This window comes from Pteronotus mesoamericanus, unplaced genomic scaffold (assembly GCF_021234165.1).
Source record: "Pteronotus mesoamericanus isolate MK-2021 breed Mesoamerican mustached bat unplaced genomic scaffold, CSHL_Meso_final contig_204, whole genome shotgun sequence".
NCBI classification, from domain to species: domain Eukaryota; kingdom Metazoa; phylum Chordata; class Mammalia; order Chiroptera; family Mormoopidae; genus Pteronotus; species Pteronotus mesoamericanus.
In genome coordinates, this window is record NW_026555088.1 from 408,146 (window position 1) to 417,723 (window position 9,578).

Below are 9,578 nucleotides of genomic sequence, written 5' to 3' on the forward strand. Positions count from 1 at the left end.
GCAACTGCATCCCCAGCCTCAGCTGCAGCTTCAGCTCCAGCTGCATCCCCAGCCCCAGCTGTAGCCCCAGTACAAACTGCATCCTCAGCCTCAGCTGCAGCCCTAGCCCCAGCCCCAGTTGCATCCTCAGCTGCAGCTTCTTCCCCAGCTGCAGGTTCAGCCCCAGCTACATCCCCAGCCCCAGCTGCAGCCCCAGTCCCAGCCCCAGCCCCAGCCCCAGCCCCAGCTGCGGCCTCAGCCACAACTTCAGCCCCAGCCACAACTTCAGGCTCAGCCACAACTTCAGCCCCAGCCACAACTTCAGCCCCAGCCCCAGCTTCAGCCACAGCCGCAGCCTCAGCTCCTGCCCCAGCCCTAACTGCAGCCCCTCCTCCAGCTGTAGCCCCAGCCCCAGCTACATCCCCTGCCCCAGCCCCAGCTCCAGCCTCAGCCCCAACTCCAGCCCCAGCTACAACCCCTGCCCCCACAAGTAAGTCAAAGCCTGAATGTCAGGAGCCTAGCATAGCTATCTGCAAGGGCAACCAGGAGGGGCAGATCTCAACTAGCTGGGGAAACCTTATTTCAATGGTTCTTAGGAGTCACCCCCTCCCCAGGCAAGAGAAGCCTCAAGGGACAGCCTTACCGGCAGCTCTGGAGAGCCCTAGAGAGCCCAGCACTTCCACAGCCTCAGAGAACAGAGAGTCTGGCTCTCCCTCTGAAAGGGCCATTTTGGGCCTCAAGGACAGGCAGGGTTCCCCTGCTGAGACGGTCTCAGGGGCAGGCACAGGGGTCCTGGCTGAGGCTGGGTGTCGGCCACAGCAGAGAAGTTCTGAGGTGAGTGAGGCTGCAGTGCCCAGGGCCCCATCTCGGCTGCCTGAGAAGATGCAGCCTGGGCCTGCTCCTTCCCCCCCTGCTGGGGGAGACCCACAGCCTGTCCCCAGGCCACGGAAACGCAGCATGTGCGAGATAGAAGTGGCAGGGAGCTCTGAGTGGAAGGTCGGCCAGGCAGCCCCACGCGAGGGGCCGGGGGAGAGGCCCCGCCCTGTAAGCAGCAGAGGTGCCCTCACAGAGAAACAGAAAGAGGCCCGCAAACTCATGGTGTTTCTGCAGAGGCCTGGGAGCTGGGGGGTGGTGGAGGGGCCCCGGAAGCCCAGCTCCCTGGCCCGGGAGCCAGCCTTGGCATCAGCTCTGCAGCGGCGGCTGGACCTTGGCAGCTGCCTGGATGTACTGGCCTTTGCTCAGCAGCACGGAAAGACCAACCTGGCCCAGGAGACCTATGCTTTAATGAGTGACAATCTGCTGCACGTGCTGGGGGACCCACACCTCTACAGGCAGCTGAGCGGGGCTGACCGAGAGCGCATCCTGAGCCTTCGGACTGGCAGGGGCCAGGCCGTGCTGGGGGTCCTCGTGCTGCCCAGCCTCTACCAGGTGAGCCGCTCAGGGCTCACAAGGGGCCCTCACATGGAGGAGGCTCCTGCTGTGGGTCCTGTGCCCCCACCTCTTCCATCGCACCTGCACATGTTCAACCCCCAAGAGAACACCTGGCGGCTCCTGACTCGGGTGCCAGAGGAGGTCCCGCTGCGGGGCTGTGGCCTCTGCACCATGCACAACTACCTGTTCCTGGCGGGCGGCATCCGTGGCTCTGGCACCAAGGCTGTCTGCTCCAATGAGGTCTTCTGCTACAACCCCTTGACCAACATCTGGAGCCAGGTGCGGCCCATGCAGCAGGCCAGGGCCCAGCTCAAGCTGGTGGCCTTGGACGGGCTGCTCTACGCCATCGGGGGCGAGTGTCTGTACAGCATGGAGCGCTACGACCCCCGCACAGACACCTGGACCTCGCGCGCGCCCCTCCCTGCAGGCACCTTCCCTGTGGCACATGAGGCTGTGGCCTGCCGTGGAGATATCTATGTCACTGGGGGCCACCTCTTCTACCGCCTGCTCAGGTACAGCCCTGTGAAGGATGCATGGGACGAGTGCCCCTACAGTGCCAGCCACAGGCGTTCTAGCGACATGGTGGCACTGGGGGGCTTCCTCTACCGCTTTGACCTGCTGCGTGGCGTGGGTGCCGCTGTGATGCGCTACAACACAGTGACGGGCTCCTGGAGCCGAGCAGCCCCCCTGCCCCTGCCAGACCCTGTCCCGCTCCGCTGTACGGTGCTGGGCAACACCATCTACTGTCTCAACCACCAGGTCACCGCCACCTTCACGGTCTCTGAGGGGACCGCCCAGTTCCAGGCCAAGGAGCTGCAGCCCTTTCCCCTGGGGAGTAAAGGGGTCCTCTGCCCATTCATCCTGACTCTGCCCCCCGCGGACCCGATGCAGACTGCTCTCTGAGCCGCTCGGCACCAGGACGGCAGCTGCTGTCTCCAGGCAGGCCCTGGCAGGGCTCTGAGGCCAGGCGGGGCACAGGGAGCTGGCTGCTCTTCATTCCAGAGCAACTTTCCTTTTCCATTATGACAAGCCTCGTGTTTTCCCTCCCCCGTTCCCCTCCTGCGAGAGGGCCAGGCTCCCTGCCCCCGTGAGCTGGCTGCTGGATGTCTGCACCACGCCCGTGTCCTCCCGCCTGTATGAGTAAGTCCTGGCCCCAATGCTTCCGCTCGCTCACACGAACCCTCCTTGAGACAGCAGGCTCCCATGGCCAGGTTCCCGTCACAGCACCAACCACACTGCCCGTGTCCCCAAAGACCTGGATTCGGCCTCCTGCGGAGTCGGGGACTGCCGATCACAGGAAGGCGATGGCTTCCCTAGGGCTCAAAGCCAGGCAAGGGGCCCACGAGGGTCTGGGAAGAAGGAACAGGAGCAAAGAGGCCCCCGGGAAAACATCTTTGCATGTGGGATTTTCTGCCCATCCTGAGGCCTTGGAGTGCCTGGCATAGCTGTCCCCAGAAACAGCTCTTAGCTCTCCTCTGTCTGGTTGGTCCTCCGGGGCCTGAGACCCTTGTCTCTGACCCTGCTCTGTTCCCGGCAGCCTCTGCCCATAATCCCAGCCCAGATCTGGCTGGGATTCATGTCCCTCTGCAGCCTTGTAGGGTCACTCTCACCTGCTCAGTCCCTCCACTTCCCACCCCACTTTCCACCAACCCTCTTCTTAAATGGGACTTGGGATGCACCCTAGCTCTTCCCCTCTTTAGCTGTGTGGACTTGGGCAAGACGGCTAACTTTGTGTTCTCACCTGTTATGCGGGGATAATGGACATGTTGCTCATGAGAACTGTGGGAACGTAGATTGCATATATGAGCACCTGGCACAGCCTGATACATAACATAATTTTCCCCATTGTCCACTTTGGGAGGTAAATAAACCTGAATTTGGCTGCCTATCCCACCCTCTGACCTGGTTTGTCCCTAGCTGCCCTTTTTGCTTTTTATTCTTTGCTTGGCACTAAATATGCTTAATTCACTGGCAGCATCTGCATGTCACACTTCCTGTGTTTTGTTCTTGGTGGGGAGGGACGGACAGGACTCATCAGGTTGTGCCTGAAAATAAGTTTATAGAGAAACAAGTGCTGTGCACGCAGCTGTGTATTGGGGTTAGTTTCTCTGCCAGGCAGAGAAGGCTCCACCCCCAGTGGCTCTGCACACAGGCAGACAGCCGCCTGGCGGCCGAGGTGTGGGGGGCCTACTGCGTGCGCTTGGTCTCACTGAGCAGCTCTTGCCAGTTCTTCTCCATCTCCTCCTTGCAGTTGAGGAAGGCGTCCTCCAGCCGGCGCATGGCCTCTGCCAGTGTGGGGTTGGTGCGTATCACCACCATGTCGTAGGCCATCCACGTGGCCTGAACTGCAACAACCAGACAGGCCTGGTCAGGTCACAGGGTGGGGCTGCAGCTCTGGAGCACCCAGGGCCCTCCAGATGGCCGGCTGAGTCACCCAATTATTCTATGGAGAGAAAGCTGGTTAGCAACTTGTTTCAGGGCTCACAAAACCCGCTATTAAAACTCCTCCCTGCACAGAGCAGTGATGAAGCTTTCCTGATCTCACACAAGCCTTACCTTCTGGATGTGTGAGCCCATGACACTACAAGGCTGGAGGCCAGTCTGCTAGGAAATGCTAGGAAAAATCAGAGCAAACGCAAGTCCCTACCTATCCACAGTTCACGGCTAGTGGGTGAAGGATGACTCTCAAGGAGTGGTAACACCCACCAAGCTCACCCGAGTGCTCAGGCAGGGCTGACCATTCCCACTCCTGCAAGGTCCCGAGCCTCATGTGACCTTGTGCTCAGTGGCCTGGGATGCCTGTCCACCTTCACCTGGGCACCTCTTTGCCTTCATTAAGGCCAGTCCAGAGCTCCTCCTTCTGGGAAGCCTTGCTGAATGCATGTTAGGTGTCCTTTGTTGCTCTCCACTGCTCTGACCGACTTTCTTGACCTTTCCCTTTGAGGGCAACTGGAGGGCAGCGTCCCCTGGGCCTATAGCTGAACACGTGCTGCTTATACCAAAACCCCACATCCAGACCCTTCTCTCTGCAGCCCCTACCCCACTGGTATGTCTCTACCTTCTAGAACTACAAAAACCAAGGGACCTAAGCCCTTCTGCCTGACAAGGAGAAGTTGTTAGACAAGGTACGTGCAGTACCTCAACAGATAGAGGGTATATGAGTATATAACAAGGCCGGGAATCCTTGAACTTTGGGAAGCATGGGAGTCACCCTACAGAGCAGAGAGCAGGTGGAGTCAGACTTTTCCTCCAGCTCTGTACTTCCCAGCTGTGTGACCTACAACAGTGACTCAAACTTGCTCCCCTCAGCTTTCCATCTGTAAGGGACAGACAGCGTCCTAATCTTGGCTCCCCGTGAAGACTAAAAGAATGATAGTAAACTGTCTAGCACAAAAGAATAAACTCTTACTACAAAATAAATAATTGAGGTATTTAGGGCAAAGAGTTGAGGTAGGTAACAAATTACAATGCAGAGGAAAAACAGCTCACAGAAATGAATCTCATATAATCCTACAAAGGAGCTGGAATTCCATCTCTGAGTTTTCTAAGGCCAAAGCAGAAAAGAAAACATGCTCATGTACAAGACCCAGTGACCACAGAATAAAAAAAAACCCACTATGTAAGACACTTTTATCCTGAGGAAAAAATTGTCCTATAGGAATATGTTATGAGAATTGTAGTGCAGCTGAAAACGCCCTTGATTATGGTGATTACAAGTCCTTACCCTAATCACAAGGTGATTCTTCTGTGTCTACAGTTGTAGTTGCAGGTGTAAGAAAGCTGATGGCACAGCACCAAAGCACAGTTCAGAAAAGGCAATTGAATGAGACACCAAAACACTACAGCAAGTGCATAGCCCTATTCTGTTTGATCCAAGGAAAAATACTTAGAACATACAGGACAGGAAGGACTCATAATCACCAGGACATACTCCAGCCATACATGTATCTTGAGGTTTTCATTCGTTCAGTATTTGTTGAGCGCTTGCTTTATGCAGCACTTTACTAAGGCAACCCTGGAAACACAACTGAAGACAGGACAGATGTTCCCCTGCCCTCATGAAGTGTCTATGCCGGTTGCAGAGGGAGGAGACATACACACACAAGACAATTCTAAATGGTGAAAGGTGCTGCGAAGGAAATAAGCAGTATGTTGTTGACAGGGAGTTGGGGTGGGAGGAGTCTTATTACAGACCAGGTGGTGAGGGCAGGCCCCTCTCCATGGATTTGTGGTAAGGTCTGTCCAGTGGCAAAGCCCAAGTCATAATATGTGGAGGGGCCTGAACAGCAGGTGTTCTGAGAGGCTAATCAGGGCTCACCCTGTATACTTTGACAACCTGCTGGGTAGGATCAAGGTCCTTACACAGAAATTAAGAAAAAATGGTCAAGATGTGCACTGTGAACCCTGAGAACTAAGAAGGGCTGCTGGTGGCTCCCTGGGCTAAAAAAAAAGGGAGAAAAAGCCAAGCCTAGCAGTCACTTCTGCCCAGAGGCCTCTCCAGTCCTGGCCTGCACTGCTTCCTGCCCGCTGAACAGCCCTTATAGAGGAGTCCCTGGGATCCTGTTTCAACCAATAGGGCGGAGGCTTTCCCCATCCAATGGGAACTGCACAGCTGTACCAATCAGGGACCAATCAGGGACCAGGGGCGGAGACTTCTGTCCATAAAGCCAGCTCCCCTCTGGCTTCCAGCGAGCATTTTCCACTGAAGAGAAATGGTTGGGTTTTCCTGGCTGGAGCTGGAGCTGATAGAGAGATGACTTCTGAGTCAGCCTGGTGGTGCTGTTTTCACACTTTTCCACTGCGGCACAAGCTGCTCACAGAAGTGCTATTTTCACAGCTATGCTGTATTACTGTGGAGCTGTTCGCACTAAATAGTGTTTCCTTTTGGACTGCACCCCAAATTGGCACTTGAATTGGTGACAGTGACCACTGAGGGACAGCACCTGGATGCAAAATTTAGTGAAGGATGAGGATAACGTGTCCCAAAAATCTGTTTAGGAGAGGGGAGAACTGACTAGTGATGCAATAAATGGGTTTGCCCTGAGAGCCTGGCAAGTAGAAGTGGACGACAGAAAGCATAGCGACTGAGAAGAGGGTCGGCTAGCCAGGTGATAGGGGATGATGACAAGCCCGGAGGTCACAGATCACAGGCTAATTCACATCATCGGCAAAATAGATCAAGAAACATTTAAAACTGTAAATGATGAAGTTCTACCTCCCCAAACCTCAGATTCCTGGTAGTCTTACAGATGAGTTATTACCAAATTTTTAAAAGAACAGTTAATGTTTATCTAATACAAGTGATTCCAGAAATTAGGAAAGGAGGAAAGACTGATAATCTTACTATATGGACTGGTATAACTTAAAGAAAAGCATTTTATAGAAGCGTTTCATTTATATTGTAGAACATCCGAGAATAGAGATAAACAAAAACAAAAATTCAATTTTCTCTAAGCTAGTTTACTCTAAAACCAAAGACAATACAAGAAAAATTATAGATCTCACATGAATATAGATGTGAAATCCTAAATATAACATGACCTAATCAAATGTAACTCTGTTAAGGTAATGTTATGATTAAGCAGAGTTTGTAAAAGAAATTCAAGGATGGTTGAGTATCAGAAAACCAATTACTATAATTAACCACATTAATAAAAGGAGAGAAATCGTAAAAATATCTCACATAATGCATAAGAAGCAGTTAAAGAAGTTTGCCCTGGCTAGTGTGGCTCAGTGGATTGAATGCCAGCCTGCGAACCAAAGGGTTGCAGGTTCGATTCCTAGTCAGGGCACATGCCTGTGGTTGCACATGAGAGGCAACCACATACTGATGTTTCTCTCCCTCTCTTTTTCACTCCTTTCCCCTCTGTCTAAAAATAAATAAAATCTTTTTAAAAAGTTAAATACCTCTTTTTTATTTTAAACAATTAAACTCTAACAAATTAGGAATAGAAAGAGACATCTTTTACTTACTAAAGGCAATATACCAAAAACTTACAGCAAACATTATACGTAATAGAGAAACTGTGGATACATTACTTATAAGGTTGGTATCAAACAAGGATACCTCTAATAATGTTACTGGTATTGGAGATGCTGGTAAATGGAATAGAAAAAAAAAAGAAAGAAATGGTGTAAGGATTGGAAGGTGAGAGAGAAAACTGTCAGTATTTGTAAATTGTAAAAATGAAAGAATAAAGTCCTAATAACTAAGTCAATATGCTCTATTAGGTATCAAGACAACTTATAAATTCCTATTTTGAAAATAGCATGGTACGAATAGACCAGTGGAAGAAAGTAGTAAGCTCAGAGATAACCCTAAGGATATATGGCAATTTAGTACATGATGAAATAATACCAAAAATCAATGAAAAAGGACGATGTACTCCAGATGTATTAAAGATAGAAATATGAAAGATAAAATAACATTTATAAATCAAAATTTAGCACTCAAATGTCTTCCTCTCCTCCTTAGCTTGGGATTGTAGACAGTTCTCACCTTGCATCCTCTTCTTTCTTTGGCTTCCGACCTTGTGAACCCTGCGCTAATCTGGCTCTTTGACTGCCCTGGGCTTTCCTTCCTGAGCACACGGCCTTGACTGCCTCTTCTGCTGGATGGCCCTCCTCTCTGCCCCCAGCACCCCAACTCATCTGCCTTAATGCTCTGTGTAAAAGCCTCTCCTGCCTCCCCAAGCAGTCGGCCTCTCTTTTTCCTCTGCTCCCTTCCCAGTACTTGGCCATTAGCATTTATTTGCCAGATTATGATTTTTAATATAAAATTAAAATGTGTTTTAAATTAATTTATATATTTAAATTAAATTAGTCATGTTGATGTCTGTTTCTGGCTTCTACATGCTTCTCTGATGAAGGAGCATCTCTTCAACCTTATATTCCTAGGACAACACGGAGTAGATGCTTAGCAAATGCTGCAGAATAGAAGAATATTTAATTAGATGGAGGGACTTATATAGCTTATAGAGAAAATGAATCATGGAACTTTTTCAAAGGGTAGCTTTAAAAAATTTTCAAGTACACAGGTGAAAATATTGCAAAGATTTCTAGACAGAAGTTTTCTAAAGCGTGTTGTAATAACTGGAGATTATTTCCCAACTAAGAATATCTTTAAAAATATTTTTTCATTTGAGTATGCATCCCTTCTAAAATCTGTTTTATGATTTTCTCTAGCAAAACTTAGGCTCACAAATTATAAGAATTATACATATTCTTATAATTTGTAAAGTAAAGAGCAAATTAAAGAAATTATAATGGTATTACTACCACTGCTGGTTACCACTTAGTGGAAACATTGAATAAGAGTAACGGGTCTTTTCCAAAAATGGAGAACGTTGTTCAGCTCCGTTGCCGCTTTGGCCCCGAGCTGAGCCTCCCGTCCGCGCCCCGCCGCCGCAACTCCGTGCCCCCGAGCGCCGCTCCCGCGGCCGGGGCGCGGAGGCTGGGCTCCAGCGCCGCTCACGGGTGTCGCGTGAGCGCCACTCGTCACTTGCCGCGGACCCGAGCTGGGGTCTGGCGCGGTGCCCCGCGGCCGTTCCTGTCCTCGAGGCGAGAGCAGTCCGGGCGCAGAAACAAGACGCAAACGGACACTAGGAAGCAGCGTAGGCGACGTCCAGCGGCGACTGCGCTCCTCGCGCGAGCGCCGGCGCGGCGGCCCGCGGGCGAGGGCAGCGCGCGGACCCTGCGCGCGGGGACGCGGGGAGGGCCCCGGGGGGGCGCCTACCTGAGAGCCTCTCCATCTCCTCCAGGACCTTCTCCAGGTCCTTGTTCAGGTCCGACAGCATCCTCAGCATGTCGTCGTAGCTCCTCTCCCCGGGGTCGGAGGCGGCCATCTGCGCGGCGGCGCCAGGAGGGAGAGGCGGTGACGCCCTCGGACCGACCGGCCGCCCGCACCCCTGCCCGCCCCTAGGGAGGCCCGAGCCGCCCCCCGAGGTCCCCTGCGCTTCCTCGGGCTCTTCTCTTCCTGACCTAAGAGCTGACACTTGTCAACAGTATTTGTTCACGGAATAAATATGTAATCGCCTGTGAGTCAGGGAGGCCCAGCGCTTGGGCGCCACCAGTGGACTGAATCCTGCTCTTGTGAGGGTCGGGGCGGGGACACAGGGGCGAGGAGACGGGCTGAGGGGTCGGGCTGAGGAGACTGGGCGAGGGGTCGG

The 9,578-nt window shown here is 52.3% G+C and overlaps 2 protein-coding genes across 2 annotated transcripts; one reads left to right on the forward strand and one right to left on the reverse strand.

The window, feature by feature from the left end:
• Positions 1-492: 492 nt before the first annotated feature.
• Positions 493-2,313, forward strand: KLHDC7B (kelch domain containing 7B). The gene has a single exon (XM_054570467.1). It carries the CDS (start codon positions 565-567, stop codon positions 2,311-2,313), a length of 1,749 nt encoding a protein of 582 aa, XP_054426442.1. The 5' UTR covers positions 493-564.
• A 1,225-nt stretch (positions 2,314-3,538) lies between these two features.
• On the reverse strand, positions 3,539-9,339 carry SYCE3 (synaptonemal complex central element protein 3). Its single transcript, XM_054570474.1, has 2 exons — positions 9,146-9,339; positions 3,539-3,755 (listed from the first exon to the last, which is right to left on the reverse strand). Exons 1-2 carry the CDS (start codon positions 9,252-9,254, stop codon positions 3,598-3,600), a joined length of 267 nt encoding a protein of 88 aa, XP_054426449.1. The 5' UTR covers positions 9,255-9,339; the 3' UTR covers positions 3,539-3,597.
• Positions 9,340-9,578: the final 239 nt, after the last annotated feature.

Bases quoted from the DNA above. Each gene is read 5' to 3' on its own strand.
- KLHDC7B (XM_054570467.1), top strand. From the start codon at position 565: ATGGTTCTTAGGAGTCACCCCCTCCCCAGGCAAGAGAAGCCTCAAGGG.
- SYCE3 (XM_054570474.1), bottom strand. From the start codon at position 9,254: ATGGCCGCCTCCGACCCCGGGGAGAGGAGCTACGACGACATGCTGAGG. The intron at 3,756-9,145 runs GTAGGCGCCCCC...TGGTTGTTGCAG, and splicing joins GGAGATGGAGAGGCTCTCAG to TTCAGGCCACGTGGATGGCC.